Source organism: Orycteropus afer, unplaced genomic scaffold, assembly GCF_000298275.1.
Source record: "Orycteropus afer afer isolate SDZICR_OR568_19922 unplaced genomic scaffold, OryAfe1.0 scaffold00094, whole genome shotgun sequence".
Lineage (NCBI taxonomy): Eukaryota > Metazoa > Chordata > Mammalia > Tubulidentata > Orycteropodidae > Orycteropus > Orycteropus afer.
The window spans coordinates 6,983,256-7,003,173 of record NW_006921681.1 but is presented as its reverse complement, the minus strand read 5'-3'; the positions used below and the strand labels follow the sequence as shown (position 1 = coordinate 7,003,173).

The 19,918-nt window shown below is 36.6% G+C and overlaps 1 protein-coding gene across 1 annotated transcript in view; it reads right to left on the bottom strand.

Moving 5' to 3' along the window:
* The window catches only part of KIF1B (kinesin family member 1B), a 232,230-nt gene that overhangs the window by 105,607 nt on the left and 106,705 nt on the right, over positions 1 to 19,918 (bottom strand). Inside the window, exons 7-14 of the mRNA XM_042781192.1 lie at positions 12,875 to 12,952; positions 12,056 to 12,121; positions 10,777 to 10,794; positions 7,589 to 7,664; positions 6,699 to 6,777; positions 5,854 to 5,996; positions 4,906 to 4,947; positions 1,688 to 1,899 (exon numbers count right to left, since the gene is read on the bottom strand). Coding sequence (XP_042637126.1) covers positions 1,688 to 1,899; positions 4,906 to 4,947; positions 5,854 to 5,996; positions 6,699 to 6,777; positions 7,589 to 7,664; positions 10,777 to 10,794; positions 12,056 to 12,121; positions 12,875 to 12,952 — 714 coding nt within the window. The remainder of the gene's footprint in view (positions 1 to 1,687; positions 1,900 to 4,905; positions 4,948 to 5,853; positions 5,997 to 6,698; positions 6,778 to 7,588; positions 7,665 to 10,776; positions 10,795 to 12,055; positions 12,122 to 12,874; positions 12,953 to 19,918) is intronic.

Genomic DNA, 19,918 nt, shown 5'->3' with positions numbered 1-19,918 from the left:
AGTTTTGGAAAGTTAATAGCCCACAGCCATGTACCTAGAATTGTGGGTTTGTCATTTTGCTTTGTCATTTGTAATCTGCAATACAGTATAAAATAAAGAAGCCCACCTCATTATGTGGGGCACATCTTCATCTTGTGTGAGTGTGTCTCCATCGTCTCGCCGATGCCACCTCTCCCTCCAGAGACCCACAGCTGAGGCTGGACCTCGGCAATAGGGCTTCACTAAGAAATGTCTTTAGTAAAATTTCAAAATCAGCTTTACCAAGAGCAGAAAACACCCTTCAATTTGCAATTTTTAACGTGAAGATTTTTCACTCCCTCTCCCTTCGCCCACTAAGAATTTCACCCACTTCATACTAATGTGGTCTGAAAGAGGAAACAAAATCATTATCCTTGTTTCCAAAGCATATCATTTCAAAAGTGAACAGAATGCCAAGGAAAATGGTTGACTAAAGGAAAGGAAGATAAAAAGTTAAGAAAAAAAAAGTAGAAGCCCATTTTTCATATAAAATCTTTTTCAGCTTCACTTGCACACCAAAATGAAAGCATCTGACATCTTCAATTATCAAGCTTTCACCACTTTCACTGGTGAGAAGACTCAGTGTGCCTTTTCAATGGTTAATTTGTCAAAGTGGGTCACTGTTCTCCATCGTCCTTGAGCGGGGAATGCTGAGTGCAGTGTGAAGAGGACCGCTAGCTGGCAGCATGACTGCAAATTCCCAGCTCCTTGAAAAGTGTCTTTGTCTCTTGCTTTCCCTATCCTAGCATTCTTGAGGACAAAAGCCAAAGGTACGGATCAAAGTATCTTCCTGGAGGTGCCAAGTAGGGGAAGAAAAAGTATTTGCTTCAAAGTAGCTGATCTTATCACAGTCCTCTGATGAATGGCAAGATTCTAGCATAGCTTGTCTCTGTACTGCAGGTGACAATTATCTGCTCTCTTTGCAGCCTTAAGAGGGAAGGGAAAAGCCTATGGGTCACAAGGTTTTGCTGTACCTAAATTGCATATTCATGGACAGGAGACAAGACAGTACCTGACAAAGCCAGCAACAAGCTGGGGAAAACCTCAAGCAGCAAAGCCAGGTGCCCCAAGTATGTAACCTGCACATGTGCAAGACTCACACAGCAAAGCATGATGGCCCACTAACCCCTATATGTGCCAGCAGAGAAGACAGTCTTTCCACTGCAAGAACTGTAGGGCTTCAAGGCTTCCTATGAACTTCCAGAGGTGTTAACGTCATGTGTGTCTGAATTAACCTGAAGTAGCTAGTCAAATGTTCAAGCTTTCTTTCAACTGTACATTTATTTTAATAATTGAAGCATGGCTCTATGCAGAATTTCAATCTTAACTAAAACCAAGTATTTCCAACTAATAATTGAATTTCCAACTAAATTTTGCTATGACCTATAAATGATCCTAGAATTAAAAGGCTTATCCCACTCAACAGTTACTGTGGATGGCTAACCTATAACCTGCCCATGCACCTCCCCCATCACTGCCTGGGCACATCAGATGTCAAGCATTCTCATGAAAAGAAGTTATCTTACAAGGAAGCAAATTTCATTTTCAGGAAAATTCTAAGAGTTAGAAAGTTCTTCTACATGCTGAGCCAAAATCTCAGTGATTTTCCATCCTAGTTCTGCCTGGAGCTACATAGAACACCTTGTATTCAATCTGAATGACTACTTACCTTTAGGCGTTCAATGGCTTCCTCTCCTCCAGGTGTAGACATGATCCTCTCCTGAATACTGGTCACAGAAGTTAAGCCCACCTGACTATTGAGTGAGCAGGAAGATGGAGATGAAGTAAGAGACCCCATGGATGCTGTGGAAAAATTGCCAGGACGTTGATTCTCAGAGGCTAGCAAGTACCTATGTTTATTGTTCTGAAAATCTTTCAGATCTGGGAGATAGAAAGAAGGGAAGGCAGAAAAAGTGGAGAAGAGGAAAAGGAGCAGAAAAAGGAAAAAAAAAGACAGGAAGGAACACCAGTGTAAGAAAGAACAGCATTAAAGCGCCAAGACAAAGACACATTATAATATATAGACCAGGTCTAACTTTTCAAGATGGCAGTTCTAAAACATGTCTGTAGGATACTGGTATCCTAGTGGTTAAGGACCATTTCTGAATTCAGAAACTAAAAAAATTCCAGTGTGGGTTAACATGGTAACTGATAGGTGATAGCCGAAGCCTTCAAAGATATTGTTTAGGCACTCTTCCTAAATAGCCACGCTAGATTCCTTTTACATCTCCAAGTCTGTAAGATCTTCAGATTTGTACTAGTCTTAAGTTCCAAAAGTTTGTAACAGTGAGGGGAAAAATGATGATGATTTCTTTTTTTTTTTTAACATCAGTAAAATCCCTATTGGACAGGCTCAGTGTTTTATGGTATTCAGCCAAAATTTCCAAGAAAATATTAAAGCTGAGACAAAATTCTGAGCACTTAGTAGTGTCCTTTGTATAGCACAGCAATTAGTAGTGTCCTTTGTATAGCACAGCAACATTTCAACATGACAGAAAGAATGTTTTAAACATGCCTTCAGTAAAAAGGAGAGGTATTTGTAGAAATGACAGAACTTTTGTTAAGTTCTCATTAAAATCTCAGGGCCAATTGGCTTCTTCGATAGGGAAGAACAGAAGCAAATTAGTAATTTTGGTGTAGTTTATACTCATTTATCAAAACAAGCAAAATTTATGACTGATTATCTGTTAATTTAAGTAAGGCCTAACAGTATGACCAAGAATCATTAGTAAGACTGGCTCTCTACTACAAAACACAAGTTTTTTAGGGATATACTTGTATGTAATAAGTCTCTAATAGAGCTGTGAATTTTGCTTTTTAACTCAGTTTGGGTAAAAGAACTATAAACAGACATATCTCATTAACTTGCTGCTTGTACTTTCCTTCACTGGTCATCTTTCTCAAATGAGCACCAGAGAAAAACCAAAGGTATTGACACATTCCTATTTTAAAATTAGTTGATTTTTAAATTTGAGAAAAATCTACTTTCATATCAAAACTAAGTTTTCCTTATAGGATGTAGTATGAGCCAATACAAAGAGCAGGAAATAAAATATTATTAGCTTTGAGTCTACTCATCTCTACTATTCAATCAAAACCAGCTCTTGAAGCCCCTTAAACCAGTTATTGCTTCAAGACAGTTTGAAAACCACCATCTGCAAATATAGAGCACAGGGAAACAAGCAAAGAGGCATGTTTTAAAAAGGGGCTAGGGTCTGGAGAAAAAAAACAGCCACCAGGTGATGGCAGCAAGGTGAGAAAGAACAGGATAGATGGCATTGGGAAGGGCCAACGGACACATGCAAGCCCTAGAAAGAATTAGAGGAGCAGAGCATCACAGATTCAGAACTAGTTAGGACTGCTTTCCTGCAGGGATACACAATTAAAACTTAATCATGCATGGTGGTTTGGGAGATGCCACAGCTGCTGACAAGAGTTAAGCAACAAGCTGGTAGCGGCAACACCTTGAGCACAAAAGCAAGAAAGAGAAGGCTTTTTCACACCAGTATCGTTCAGCTTTGGAAATCTCAGACAGAGCTGTTCCAGTCCAAGAGCCACTTATGTATTAAGGTATTATACTGCCATCAAGGCTTAACCTCATCACAGCACCCAGGTCTGTGTGTGACTTCCCCTACACATTTCCTCAATGTCTGTTAAGCCTCATTATATGCCCTACTGTAGAAATAAACTAGGTTCTTCATGATAACCCAATAAGTTATTTTAAAAGGGTAAGAAATAATTTTCTCACTAATTTAATGATACAGATGGAAAGAATGATAATGTATGATCCTTCATAAAATGTACCCAATCTCAAATCTATCTAGAAATCTAACTTTTTAAATTTTGATTTTTATTTATGAAAAGGAAAAAAATGTTCACTTAACCATAAAGTAAGCTGAGACCCAAGATATGGAGGAAGCCAATTTAGTGTAAGCACAAGTGGGTGCTAACTCAACATGTTCAGAGCTATATCATCACGGGTAGTTTGGCAGCGTTAAAGTTGTTTTTAATCATATACACCCAAGAAGCTCAATTGAAAATAATTTTTCTATTAAATAACCAGTTCCTGAAGAAAGCAACTCAAGAGGCCAAAAAAGTGTTACTGTAGTAGGGATTCAAAGCAAGGGCTCTGAGCTAAACTTAGTAACCCAACCAAGTAGAAACCACGTTATTTTAGGTAATCTCATCACTCTAGAACACAGTGTTCTCACATCGGTAAAATGACATAATAGGAACTTTTTCAGGGTCACTGAAAGGTTAAAATGAGCTAATATATTTAAGGTGCCTAGAAACAAGCCTGGAGCATTATATATGTCCAATAAATGATAGCTGCTATTATCCTATCAAGGAGCTCCGATGGTGCAGTGGTTAAAACATTCAGCTGCTAACCGAAAGGTCGGTGGTTCGAATCCACCAGCCACTCCACAGGAGAAAACATGAGGCAGTCTGCTTCTGTAAAGATTTACAGACTTAGGAAACCCTATGGGGCAGTTCTACTCTGTCCTACAGAGTCACTATGAGTCGGAATCGACTCGATGGCAGCGGGAAGGTTTTTATCATCATTATCATCATTATAGTCACCATGGTCATTATCATCATCTGTGACTTTGGATTTAGTTTAATCACCTGGGAGGAAAACTGCAGAGTAGAAAAAGCGAGAGACTCTTAAGTGTCTTCACTTTATTCAAGCTACAAACCAACACTCAGCAAACACTGCTTTGCTAAATGGTGAAGGGCAAAATTAGGATCATTTCTGATTCTACAGTCTGCTCTGTCTGGGATTTCCCTGTTAGGATTGCTGGCATGCAAAGCTCATTTTAAGGCTGGTCCAGCAGAGGCAGATTAGCAAGTCAGAGTACTGGAGATACCAATACATGAAATACACACATTTGCCTCCACTTCCAGAGTAATCATCGATCAATGGATCAACTGAAGGTAAGCAGGAGGGAAAATACAAGAAGGGTCAAAGTTCAGGTTCGGCATTGACACAGATAGGGAAGCGAGCAGTATTTAGCATTGGGAAAGATGAAAAAATTCACACTTAGAATATATTATCATTTTTATAAATTATATTTACATAAACTCAGGAACTGATCAGGAAGAACAATTAAACCAGAAAAGATCTTAAAAATCTTATGAGGAATTCAAAGACAATAATCTTAATTTTATGCTCAAAAATTTTAAAAAGAAAATATATATGTTTTATTAAATAAATGTACATTCCACCATATTCTATATTATCTGAATAATCTATGTTACTGTCTTAAGAGAACTTTTGATTAGACATTATGTAGGCACATCGCTGAGGTTACCAAATGAATTTTAAGACAATGTGGTAAAACAACATTCTCTGGAAGTCTAATTTAATTCCTGAGTTTGAAAGGAATTGGATTTTTTCCCCTTCATTTGTTTATAAAGAAGGGGGCATTCGATCATTTTGTGGGAGAAGGGCTATTTAAAGGTGACTCTTATATGAAAGTAGAATCAAACGGTAGGCTTCTTACACATGTAGTGCTGCTACTACACAAATCCGGAGAAACCCACAACACAAAATGAAAAATTTCAAGCGTTGTTTTTATAAGTGATTAATTTTTCAGTTTAATGTTAGTAAGTTTAACATTCCAAATATCACTGATGATCTAAAAAAAGAATTCTAATAAAACTCCAACTAGTGATATATTCATGTTTTAAAAACTCATTTCATGAGTTCAATAAGTAGAAACCTTTTACTAACATCTAGCTTCTTTGGGTTCTTAAAATTCTTAAGTTTCTTTTAAATAAAAGAACCCTGGAGAAAAAAGGATTAGATTTTCTGTTGATGTCTAATCCACTTACTATCAATAATATCTCCTAGTCCTTGAGCACGAAGAAGGTCCTTCAGTCGTGTTACCTCCTCCTTTAATTCACGAACCAGTTTGGCATTGGGGTCCTCATTGATAACAGCATTGCATTTAATTTGCTTTGCACGATCAGCATATCTAGATCCAAAAAGCAAATGCATTATTGCTGTTTCTCATATGCTCTATTCTTCATAAGCAACATGTCATTAATTCTAAATCAAATATCCTGAGTATTTACATGTTTTATGAGCCTTGATAATAATATATTTGTATAAAGCTGTAAAGTACCTTATAAAAAATGAGGAAAAAGGCTGGAATGAGTTTAAATGATTTGCCCAAGATCATTCAAACCAATTATATCAAAAGTTCCTTTAATGGGAAAAGTGTAGAAAGTTCCAGATTAAAGTAATGGAACCCATTCATATATAAAATTATTTTATTAATAAATATTCTGCCAGTAATCTTTCCTTTCATGCTACATGTACTCATAACTGTATTTCTTATTACTACCTGACAATTTCTCTAATCACAAACACTAGAAGGGGACATGTTTTATAGAAATGACTATTATGATAGGAAGCTTTATAACCTAAAAGTTGTTAAAAATTATTAATTGAGCATTTCCAACATATTCTCTACAAAACAGTTTCTGCCTTTCCCAATGAAACAGAAGACCATAAGACAAATTCTATTATAATAAAAAGCCTGTTTTCACTCTTATGAGAGGGATTAGGCATTATTTACATAAATGACTACCCACACAGCATTAAGAAAATTCACAGCAAGCAAAATGATATCTGATGGCATTGTTTTCTATTTAGCTAGATCAACTTAGAATACCTTAGAGTGCTCAAAGTTTCATCATAGTTGATATCTGCTGGGCTCAGAGCAGCAACCATTGCAGTCCGAGAATTGCCACCTGAAAACATGAATCACAATGATCTCAAATTACTCATTTTAGAAATTAGAATCTTGTTGAATGTGCCAAGTTTGACAGCACAATCAATCTCAGGTCTAAGATTTAATCAGAAGTCAACAAATTTCTTGACTGTCCTCATACTAGGCACTGTTCTACTCAAATTTTAGTGTCCAGATCTACTGTGTCCAATTCTTCTCCTCTCACTGTCCTTGAATTCACTCCAATCAAGATGTTAGCCATTCTAGTCTACCAAAACTGCTCTTAGAAAGTCACTGTTGAGGTTGATAAGCCCTATAGTCCATTCTCAGCCTCTTCCTTCAGCAGGGATTAGACCGGTAGTTAGTTATTTGACACAGCTGATCACTCCCTCTCACCTTGATGAGAAAGAGAGAAAGAGGACAAAGGTACAGTGGATGAAGGACAGTGATCTGAAGGATCGAAAGGATCAGTGGTAAGAAAAAATAAAGGTTGGAAATGTCTGATTACGTGTACCTCAAAGGAGCACAGGGTTTTAAAAGAAGAAAAGAGCAGATATGGGGAACCAGGAAAACAAATAGCCAACAGTTATTCATGTCCTGAAGTAGAAATACAGGAGAAAACCCTGATTTAAAGGTGAGCGAGTCCAATTAGTTTAAATCAAGAGTAAAAATGAAAATAGGCAAGGAACATTCAAGTCAATAACATAAAAATCTAGAGATTAGTCTTGTTCAAATGAGACATGCAAAACAACCACAAAAGATAACTGGCCAACAGTTTTAAAAAGATAACTACAAAGGCAATTTTTACCACTGGTTAGACTGAATGAACATACCTAGATTCTCCCGAAGGAGCCAAGTAAGTACAGAATCCCTGTATGGAATAAAATCGGTTTTCTTCTTCTTTTTACTCTATGAAAGAGAAAGAAATGGCATTGTTAGGGAGGGAAATTTCAAATGAATGGCAAACAAGTCTAAAATTTCACGCAAATCAAATTACAATTTAACATTACAAATGACAAATTAACATTCACAATTTCAATTTTTCACAACACCCAAAGCTCATGAAGTAATTTTTTTTAACATTTCATTTTGAAAGATTTGTAACATATACAATAGTTGAGAGAGTAGTGTAACGAGCCATCATATAATGATCATGTAGTTTCAACCATTATCATTATTTTGCCAATCATCTTTCAATGATTCCCCCAAACACTCTTCTACACTTTTTTCCCCCTAAACCATTTTGAACTAAATTGCAAACATCATGTCCTGTTACTCATTTTAGCAGATAAGGACATTTCCTTACAAAGTCACAGTACAATGACCAAATTAAGGAAATTTAGATCACTATAATCTTATCCTATTCACATAATGTCTTTTATAGCTGTTACTATTTTAAAGTAAATCCAATTTTCACCTATAAAGACTTTTCTAACAGAGGAAAACTTCTTTCTTTTTAAACTTAGTCACAAGGCCATTATATACTTAACAAAATTAACAATAATCCCTTGATACCATCTAATTCTCAGTCCTTCAAACAATACTTTTAATGTCTGTAGAGGGTCAAATATCCTGTGCATTCCACATCAGGTGTATAGGAGTAAGAGGTTAAGAAATTTACTTGGCCAAACCCCCAAATCATTAAGTAGCTTGTTGCACATCTAGTAACTCTTGTTCAGTAACGCATTTGGTTTCTTTGAAAATAAATTATGCCCCAAATAAATCCAACCATTAGAAGCAAGGCTAACAGTGAAAAGGTGTAAGACAGTGGTACGATTTGACAATCTGAAGATCTGTAAAGCCTACAAGAAGAATCTTCTGTACACACAAGGGTCTATTTGTACTGTTCTCTCCATAACCCTTCCCATTACCACAGGATCGAGCAAAAAGCACCAATGCAAAGTCAGCGCTGATATGGATAAAATACTATTCCCTAAAAGTAAAAATGCAAATGTTTTGCAGATACAACTACTCAACAACCTACTGGCTGACTACTGTGTTGTGATGCTTTAAAAAGCCAGTAAGTTGGAAAAGGATAGTGATAATGCCTGCACAACATGAAGAACATAATCAATGTCACTGCATTCTACATGTAGAAACTGTTGGATCAATAAATGTTTTAGTGTATGTATTTTCACGACAATGGTTATATCTTTAAATTGTAAAGACATCTAGGGAGAATTAAGTCTCTGAGTCATTTACATCTAATGGGACTAACTTTCATTCCACTACAAAATCCTTTAGACCTGGGACCTCAGTTTGCTCTTAGTCAGTACTGAAAATACTGAAAGAATTAGAGTGCCAGTTATACTGACCACCAATAGTACTATAAAAATAAGCAATGAAGGTTTGCCAAAATGTTCTGTTTTCATTTCTATCAATTAGACTAAACTGTAAAGGAACAAAAACAGAACTTTAATACTTTCCATTTGAAAATACTCCAGAAAAATGTCCATTTCTTTTCTATTTGCTATGGAAATCAATCTGTGGAATCAATCTCATCTGTTTTTACACGCATACATTTTTTGAAAATAAAAGCGTCAGTAATTACATAAAAAGTTTTACTGAAATCATTAACCATTAAGTATGGACAATAACAATGCAGTTTCTCTCCCCAGTAGAAATAACAATACATCTTAATTTACCAAAAATTATGCTTATGCTTGTTACTAATAACTAAAATTTATTTGTGATCAGTTACAGTCATACATAAATAAAATGCACTAACCTGGGTTTTATAAAACTGATTCTAAAAAATCATTTGTGAATTGTTAGGGCATAGAGCAATATGGGAAATACATAGACAAATACTTTGTAAACTTTTCTTGTGATTGAAATGGATGTTAGTAGATGAATAAAGGTGACAGGACAAATACGAATGGTCACTAAGTTTTAGCAATCTTCATGAAGGTTCTGGGACCAAGATTAGATATGTGATAAATGTTTACACATATATAATACCAAACAGTAGAAAGATTTCTGAATCTAAGGCAGCTTTCTCCAACAAGCAGAAAAGAGAGAGAAAAAGGGCATTATTTTTTATTAAGCAAGTGGAAGTAGACAAAATAGACAAACTGTATTTGAAAATATGACTATAAAATATTATAATGCAAATATTGCCTCTATGTCCCCCATTTTACTCATGTGATTCAGAACAAACTGTCAGGCACTCTTAATACTATTTATGCAAAAGAGTACTAATAAAGTTTAGAGTATATGTATAGAAAAATACATGAAAGAGAAAAAAGCTACAGTATTTGGATAAATAAGGAAGCAGATAATATGTTTCCCAGATCCAGTAAGAATTTTAACTTCGCTCTACAGCCTTTAGTGTATTGATGTATAATCAAAAGTAGAAACTTTTTAAAAATACTTAAATTATATATGACTTTTTATAGGAGCTCTGGTAGCGTAGTGCCTAAGGCACTTGACTGCCAATCCTCGGAAGGAAGGTTGGGCAATCTACTTCCATAGTGATACTGCCTCAGAAACCCAAGGAGGGGTCTTTATGAGTCGGATCTGACTCGATGGCACATAACAACAACAACATGACTTTTCATGGCAGGAAACACTTAAAGATAATACAGAGAAGTTAAAAAATAAAAATAAAAAAACTAGTAATGATAATTTCAAGAAGCCAGCTCATGCTCTAGAATGGCACCCTTAAATTCTTTTATTGCTTTTTGAATGCTTTCCAGGGGACTTTTTCAAGATCTAGGAGCTCTCCTAGATCACTAGAGGAACCACTGTAAGATAGCACAGTGTAAAAGTTCCTTAAATTTCTCCTGTTCCTTTATTCTGAATTCCTTCTCCAAAGTATACTATGTTCCCTAAATTAACTTTGGTGTGAAGTTTCATGATTCATGATCACCCTTAAACAGCCATTCTAAATTCCACAGTCAGAAAACAAAGTTCTTTTGAAGGTTCCATTCCTATTCATGCCTCCACACAGCCTGCTGAGGATTTAAAACTTTAACAGTTGATTCTACAGCTAGTTTATTTCTACCAATCCCCACCATACCTTGCTGGTGCAGTTATCCTACAGATGAAAGCATTTAAAGGAGAGAATCAGAACACAGGATAAGCCTCAAACAGAAAATATTTTGTTTAAATTTAAGTCACAGGTGAGTATGATTTCTCAGAGATGAGCAAGAAAAGCATTTAATTTTTTTAGGGACTCATATGAAGTATGAAGCTAAATCAGAGCACACAATGACTAATACCTCCATAGTTTCTAATCTAAATAATGAAGGCCTTTATACAAAAATTGTTTTAGCTTTACTGTTCCACTGTTAAGGAACAGAAGAACAGACTTTTTAAAAATTATTTCTATAGTTTTGGACCTTAAATGAACAGCATTCACCGAAGTACAATTGCTAAAAACACTCCAGAGGTACTATATCCTACTTAGAAAAGATTGTTAAAGGAAAAGAATATGCAATAAATGTTGTTGTTAATCGCCATCGAGTCAATTCTGACTCATGGCGACTCCCTATGTGCAGAGCAGAACTACTTCATAGGGTTTTCAAGGCTGTGACCTTTCAGAAGCTGATCACCAGGCCTGTCTTCAGAGGTACCTCTGGGTGGGTTTGAACCACCAACCTTTCAGCTAGTAGTTGAGTGCTTAATTGTTTGCGCCACCCAGGGATTCCTATGTAATGAATACACTTGGTTTTTGTAAGAATATGAAAAAAGGGTTAAAAAAAGCAGTCAAACCTTAAAGTCTTTACTCTCTCCTTTTCAGATCTGTATTTACATTCATTCTTTTTAATCTCTTTAAGTACAATGTCAAAGTGTGTTATATCTATTATCTTATCCGAGAAGTTCTAAAAGGAGAAAGGTGAGATTACAGGTATACCTCATTTTATTGCGCTTCACTTTATTGTGCTTTGCAGACACTGAATTTCTTACAAATTGAAGGTATGTGGCAACATTGCATCGAGCAATTCTGTCAGTGTTATTTTTCCAACAGCATGTGCTCACTTCATGTCTCCGTGTGACATTTTGTTAATTTTCACAGTATTTTAAACTTTTTATTTTTCCTATTGCATACTTAATAGACTACAGGATAGCATAAACTTAACTCTTACATGCACTGGGAAACCAAAAAAATTTGTGACTTGCTTAACTGTGATACTCGCTTTTTTACAGTGGTCTGGAACTGAACCTTCACTATTGTCAAGGTATGCCTCTAAGTAAAAGGGCTGAAAAAGGACAGCCTTCATAAACAAACCTAAACTGTCATCAAGTACATTTGCTGAATAGACATAATTTCTCTTACAATGTACTATAAAACTTACCACCTCTGCCAAGGCTGAAATGACTTTGCCCAAAGTTGTAAGAGACTTATTAATATTTGCTCCTTCCTAAAAACAAAACAAAAAAACCCACAAATATGAAAACACTATGATGAAGAATTTCTACTACTGCTATATCATATATAATACATAAAATACAGTTAGTTGTATGCTAGCATTATTTGTTAATTACGACTACAAGTTCCTAGGAAACTCCTTTAACACTCCATTTTCCTCTCTAACTGATGACATGCCAGGACCACATACCCAACCCATAGTCTTAAAGTATCTTCAGGATGTTTGTGCTCCAAAAACTTATAGATACAATCTTCTCACACAACTCAGCAACAATTGCTACTCTAGGTTAAGCAGTATCTCTAGAAAAGTTCATGCTTGTCCTCACACCTGGATCTTTTGTATCCTGTCCCCAATACAGTCTGTAACTTCCATGTAGTCAAATTATGGCCCTTCTTCAAAATCCAATTCAATTCTCACCTTGTCTATAAAATCCTCCTAAATTATTCTGTTATATAACTTACCTTTTCATGGAAGTTACAAATCAGAAATTAGTAAAACTTTTCCATAAAGGGCCAGATAGTAAGTATATTTTCCGTTTTTCAGGCCAAACTGTCTCTTTTCAACTACTAAACTCTGTCACTGTGTGCAAAAGCAGCTATAGACAATACATAAACTAATGGGCATAGATGTGTCCCAGTAACATTGTACGAAAACAGCCAGTGGGCCAGATTTGGTCCACAGGCCATAGTTTTCTAATCCCTGTTACAGAACATTTACTGACTATATTTTTAGTAAAATTAATACCTTTAATCGAGTCCCTTTGGCACCAGTTGAATCAGCCCGCTCACTTCCCGCCAAATCCACCAAGCTAATTTTACTGACCTGGTAAAGAACAGTAACATTGGGACAATTCAAAAAGCTGGAAATTAAAAGATTAAAGTATTCAGAGGATTGAAAAAAGTTATAGCTATTAAATATGGCACAGGAAGGCAAAGACAAGGTACACTGTAGTCAGTTTAAAGAGTATGGACGTGGTACATACCAACATCTTGGTTCAGAAGTAGTAATTTCAGGATAAACATGATGTACTTTAGTATGCTATTTTGTTGCTGTAATATGCTGTTGAGTTGTTTTTCTACTCACAGAGACAAAAAAGGACTGCCCCACAGGGTTTTCTTGGCTATACTCTTTATGGAAGCAGATCACCAGGTCTATGTCCTGTGGAGCTGCCAAGTAGGTTCAAACTGTCAATATCTCAGTTAGCAGCTGAGCACTTAACCATTTACACTTCCAGGGATCCTTACAGTATGTTATAAAAATACATAAAAATCATCAACTCATCAAATGACAGATTAAAATTTAAGCTTTAACTAACTGGAACTCCCACAGACTGCTGGTAGGACTGCAAAATGGTACACAATCACTCTGGTTAATGGTTTGGCAGTTTCTTAAGTTAAATATATACTTACATACCATATAACTCAGCTATTCTATTCCAAGAGGAACAAAAACAAATACCCAGATAGAAACTTGTACAGAAATTTTCAATGCAGCTTCATTTGCAAAAATAAAAAACCAGAAATAATTCAAATGTCCTTCAACAGGTAATCTGATAAACTGTGGTATATCTTATAATAGAATACAAGTTAGCAAGTACTGCATAAAAGGAAGGACCTATTGATAGAACATATATGAATCTCAAAATCATTATGCTGAGTGAAAGAAAGCAGGCCAAAAAAATAGTAGATACTGTATGATTCCATTGACGATAAGTTCTAGAAAATATAAAATAATCAATAATGACAAAAAGCAGATCAGTAATTGCCTAGGGGTGGATAGGAGAAGGGATAGATAGATTACAAAGGAGCACAAGACAGTTTTTCAGGGTAATGGAAATTCTCATTATCTTGATTGCGGTACTGGTTTCACAGGTGAATACAGATGTCAAAACTGATCAAATCTCGTACTTTAAATTTATATGGTTTATTGTACTTCAAATTAAGACCTCAATAAAGTTATATAAAATAAAATAAACCTTTAAAATTTTTTGACAAAATTACCTATGATGGATTATCAAGGAAATTTGGGCTATGGGATTAACATCCTTAACTTTCCAGGCTTAACATTACGGGAGATGAGCAAAAATGCTTTCACATACGATATTCCTTGATGACCCTCACACGAAGAATGCAGACTACTAAACAGCATTAGAATTGTAACCTCTGGCTAAGCAGTAACAAGTTACCTGACCACTTAGTAAGGAGTATATTTTCCCCTTAATTTTAATAATTTTATTTTTTAGAGCAGTTTTAGGTTTACAGAAAAATCATGCAGATACACACAGATTTCTCATATACTTCCCTCCCCACTACACAGTTTACTCTATTAATAACAGTGTGGCACACTTGTTACAAGTGAACCAATACATGTTGCTATTGAGTTGATTCTGACTCATAGCGATCCCACAAGACAAAGAAGAAAGGGCTTCCAAGGCTGTAATCTTTACTGAAGTAGACTGCTACATCTTTCTTCTGCAGAGTGGCTGGTGGGTTCAAATCATTGACCTTTCAGTTTGCAGCCAAGCGCCTTAACCACTATGTCACCAGGGCTCCTGGACAACCAATACTGATACATTATTAACTAAAGTCCAGTTTACATTAGAGTTCACTCTGTGTAGTACAGTCCTGCGGTTTTTTTCCTTAAATCTTTATACTGTGATTCGAACGTTTACAGAGCAAATTCGTTTTTTCATTCAACTGTTTATGTTTTGTTTGTGACACTGAATGCAGCCCCCACAATATAGCAGCACTCTTCCCGCTTCTTCCTTGAGGTTATCCTTTCCATTTGTCCTTCTTTCCTATCCATTCCTACTTTCTGAGCTTTATCCCAGAGCAAATGCTGCCCTGTTGCTCTCATATGGTTGATGGCTCTAATGAGTGTGTACCTCCCTAGTGTTCCTGTTTACCTCATAGGCCTACTGTTTGGGTGAAAGCGGAGTCGTGGGGAGTGAGTTCAGTTCCAAACGTAAGGGGTAACTAAGAGCCATAGTCTTGGGTGTTCCATCAGTCTCTATGAGATCACTAAGCCTGGTCCTTTTTATTATTTTTAGTTTTATTCCACCCTTATCTCCCACCTTCTACTGTGATCCCTTTCAGAATAGTCACCAATGGTAGCTGGGCACAATCTGGTTCTTCTTGTCTCAGAGTCATGGAGGCCAGGGTTCACGTGGTCCAGTAGTCCCCTGGACTAATTATTTCCGTGCATCGTTGATATTCTTCGCTCTTCTTTGTTATACATGAAAAGAGATCACCTTAGAAGACCGCTCGCAAGCTTTTAAGACCCCAGTTGCTACTCATCGAAGTAGGATATAACATTGTCTTTGTGGACTATATGGTATGCCAATTGACCTATCCTTTGGATTTTGACAAATATATGTCACATATTCACAATTACACTATCACAATTACACTATCACAGAGAATAGTTGCATAGCCCTAAAATGCCCTGTGTTCCATCTATTTACCACTCCTCCTGAGTCCCTGGTAACCACTGATCTTTTTACTGCCTCTATACTTTTGTCTTTTCCAGAATGTCATATGACTGGAATCATACAGTATGTAACTTTTGCAGACTGGCTTCTTTCACTTAGCAATATGCATGTATGATTCCTCCATGTTCTTTTGGGCTTGATAGCTCAATTCTTTTTATTTCTTTTTTTTAAATGCATTTTATTGAAATATAATTTATGTACAGTGAAATACACAAAACTAAAGTGACATGACTCGATGGCACACACACAACAAAGTGGCATGGGTCAATGCTTTTTTTTTTTTTTTTGCAGTGTTCCTTCCACTCCCCTCCCACCCATGGCAACCAACAAAGAGTGTTTCCCTCCATATATAAACCTTTCCTTGACCCTCCACAACAATGAACTAATACTATATTTGTCCTTCTGTGAATGACTTATTTTACTTAGCATAATGTCCTCCAAGTTCATCCATATTATGCAATGTTTTGCAGACTCTACATTATTCTTTAGTGCTGCACAGCATTCCATTATGTATATGTACCATAGTTTTGTCATCTACTCTTCTGCTAATGGGCACATAGGTTGTTTCCATCTTTTTGCTATTGTAAATAGTGCTGCAATGAACATGAGTGTGCATATGTCTGTTCCTGTCCTGGCTCTCACCTCTCTAGGATATATACCTTGGGATTGCTGGGTCAAATAACATCTCCAGTTCCAGTTTTCTAAGGAATTGCCATATTGCTTTCCACAATGGTTGTATCACTTCATAGTCCCACCAGGAGTGTATAAGAGTCCCAATCTCTCCACATTCTTGCCAGCATTTGTTATTTTCTGTCTGAACCCTGCCATCAGTGCTGGGGTGAGACGGTGTATCTCGTTGCTTTGATTTGCATCTCTCCAATCGCCAATAATTGTGAGCATCTCTTCATGTATTAGTTGGCCACCTGAATATCTTTCTTGGTGAAGTGTCTATCCATGTCTTCTGCCCATTTTTCAATTGGATTGTTAGTTCCTTTGGTATTGAGGCATTGGAGTTTTCTATAAATCTTGGAGATAAGTCCCTTGCCAGATATGTAATTATTGGCAAATATGAATTTGTTCCTGTCATTTTTGTTAAGTGCTTTTTGTGGTGTCGATTTCTTTGTTCCACATAATTTTCTATGCTGAGCTCATTTTGTTTATGAATCATGTTAACACTTCCTTTGTTGCTATTGTTTTAGTATTTGTTAAATATTTGTGCTGGTCTTTTTTATTTTGATGTGAAGGTTTATTATTTTTCTTTGAGGTTACCCTGTGATTTATCGTTTTCTTCCCAAGTTTAGAATAATCTATTCTATCTTGTAGTTGTCTTGACTTCCCTACCACTTGGAAGTTCTGTGACGACAAAGTTTTTCCCTCTTTTTGATTTGTAGTTGTCCTCATTTGTCAATTGATGTCGCTGGTTCCCTGTTTACAATCTTGTAGGCTTCTTTACTTTGGATACTTCCATAGCTGGGTGGTTTCTGGGTTATATCATCATGTGTGTTAATGGTCAGTTGTTGTTGGCTGTTGTTGCTTCTCTGTCCAAAGGGCTCCCTTTAGCATCTCTTGTAAGGTTAGTCTGGTTTTAACAAATTCCCTTAATTTCTGCTTATCTGGAAATGTTCTAATTTCACCATCATATTTGAGGGACAATTTTGTGGGGTACATAATTCTTGGTTGGACATTTTTCTCTTTTGGAGTTTTATGGATACCACCCCATTGTCTTCTTGCCTGCGTGGTTTCTGTCAAGAAATCTGAGCTTAGTCTTATTGGTTACTCCTTGTAGGTAACTTTTTGTTTTTCCTGTGCTCCTCTCGTGATTCTTTCTTTGTCTTTGGTTTTGGTAAGTTTGATGATGATATGTCTTAGTGATTTTCTTTTGGGGTCTATCCTTTTTGGGGTTCATTGGACTTCCTGAATGGATATATTCTCATCTTTCATCATATCAAGGAAGTTCTCTTCCAACAGATCTTGGACAATTTTCTGAGTGGTTTTATTTTTCTCTTCCTGTTCTGGAATTCCAATGACACGTAGGTTATTCCTTTTGATGGTATCCCACATGAACCTTAGGCTTTCTTCATTCTGTTTTGATCTTTTTTCTGACTGATCTCTTTCCAAAGAAGTATTCAGGTATTTGTCTTAAATCTCATTAATTCCTTCTTCTATTGCATCAATTCTACTCATTTGCCCTTTCAATGTGTTATTTATTTCTGAAAATTGAGTATTAACCTTCTGGATTTCTATCTGTAGATTGTGAATCATTTCTAATTTTTCATTTATTTTGTCACTTTGTTCTTGTATTTTCTTCTGAAATTCTTCTATGGTTTTGTCTGTGTTTTTTACTTGATCTGTCTCTCAATCCTTTGAAGATACCTAAATACAATTCTTTTGAATTCCTTTTAAGGGAGTTCCAATGCTGCGTTTTCCTTAGGGATGTGTTCTGGGTCTGTATCCCGGTCCCTTGTTTCTTCTGCTTTATCTTGCTTCTTTGTGTGGAGTGTGATACTCTGTTGTCTCTGAGGCACTGTGAAGTTTTTGTGTTTATATTTAATTGATGATTGTATGTTGCAGTGACTTGCCCACAATTTTCGTTTTCTTTGTATGTTATGTATGTTGTGCTCCTCTATTCACTGACTGGAGCACTTATACACTTACCACCTGTCTCCTTTGCTGTTGCCAGCCTATTGTACGTCCCTGCCGACCTTGACATATAGAGCCTATTCTTAGGTCCCTGGAATCCTAATGAGAATGCTATCAGTTTAAAATCCAAAATGGCTGCCACTTGTAAAGATTAAAAATGGCTATGCCCTTGGTTACTTTAAATATCCAAAATGGCCACCACTTGTAAAGATTCAAAATGGTTGTGCCCTCGATCACTTTAAATATCCAAAATGGCCACCGCTTATAAACATGCAAAATGGCTGCACCTCCTGTCACACTGAATATCCAAAATGGCTGCCACGTATAAGCAATCAAAATGGCTGTGCCCCTGGACAGTGGAAAGTCTACAGCTCAGGTTGTCTCCCTCCTTACTGTTTCCCTTCCTAGTCAGAGGTCACCAGTGCAGTCCTCCCTGCAGTCCTTGGTGACCAGGGCTGATCTTTAGGTCAATTCTCAAGTCCCAACACTACTTGATAATATTCAGGCTGCTGGTTCCATCAGAGTAGATGACAACCTGCAGCTCTGACCATCTCTGTACTCACTGTTTTCGTTCAGGTTTTTCCACTAGTTGGTGCCTAATCCACTTCTGTATAGTTCCTTTCAAAGCTCAGGGCTCCAGGATTATCTTATGTATCTGTCAATTGGTTTTTCTTTTCTTTGTTGAAGAGGGTCTGTGTCGCTTGTCTCCCTATTCCTTCATCTTACTGGAAGCTGTCACTTCTTTTTATTTCTGAGTAATACTCCACTGTATGCATATACTACAATTTATTTATCTACAGGAGAATATCATGGTTACTTCCAGATTTGGGTGATAATAAAATAAAGTAGCTCTAAACATTGATTTCTAAGTATTTACGTGGATATACATTTTAATCTCACCTGGGTAAATACCTAAAAGCACAAATTCTGGATTATAAGATAAACCTATATTTAACTTTGTAGGAAACTGTCAGACTGTCTTCCAAAGGAGATGCACCATTTTGCATTCCTACCAGCAATGAATGAGAGCTTCTGTGGCTCTTGTATGGCCATGAGATGTATATTTTTTCTCTAAATTTTATTTGTTGACAATGTACACAGTAAAACATATACCAATTCCACAGTTCCTACACATACAATTTACTGACACTGATTATATTCTTTGAGTTGTGTAACGATTCTTGCTCTCTTTTTCTCAGTTATTCCCCATTAACAAAAACTCTCTGCCCTCGGGTTCCTGTATAATACTTTAAGTACTATTATCAATTTGATTCCACACAGATAAAGGCATACCTCATTTTATTGTGCTGTACTTCACAGATACTGTGTTTTTTACAAATTATATGTCTGGGGCAACCCTGGGTTGAGCAAGTCTATCAGGACCATTTTTCTATTAGCATGTGCTTACTTTGTATTTCTGCACTGAACACTTTCCCTTGTTACCCTCCCGAGAGGGACCAGGTCTTCAGGAGAAGGTAAGCACGGGCATAGCACAGAGTAGCAGGCCGGAAGAGCAGGAGGAAGGGGTGGAACCCAGGAAGCCAAAGAGTAGAGTGATCAGCCAGGGGGCAGTTTAAGCATAGGTACTGAAACAAGGCGGGCTTGTGCTTACTCACTGATCTGCACTGAACACTTTCCCTTGTTACCCTCCCGAGAGG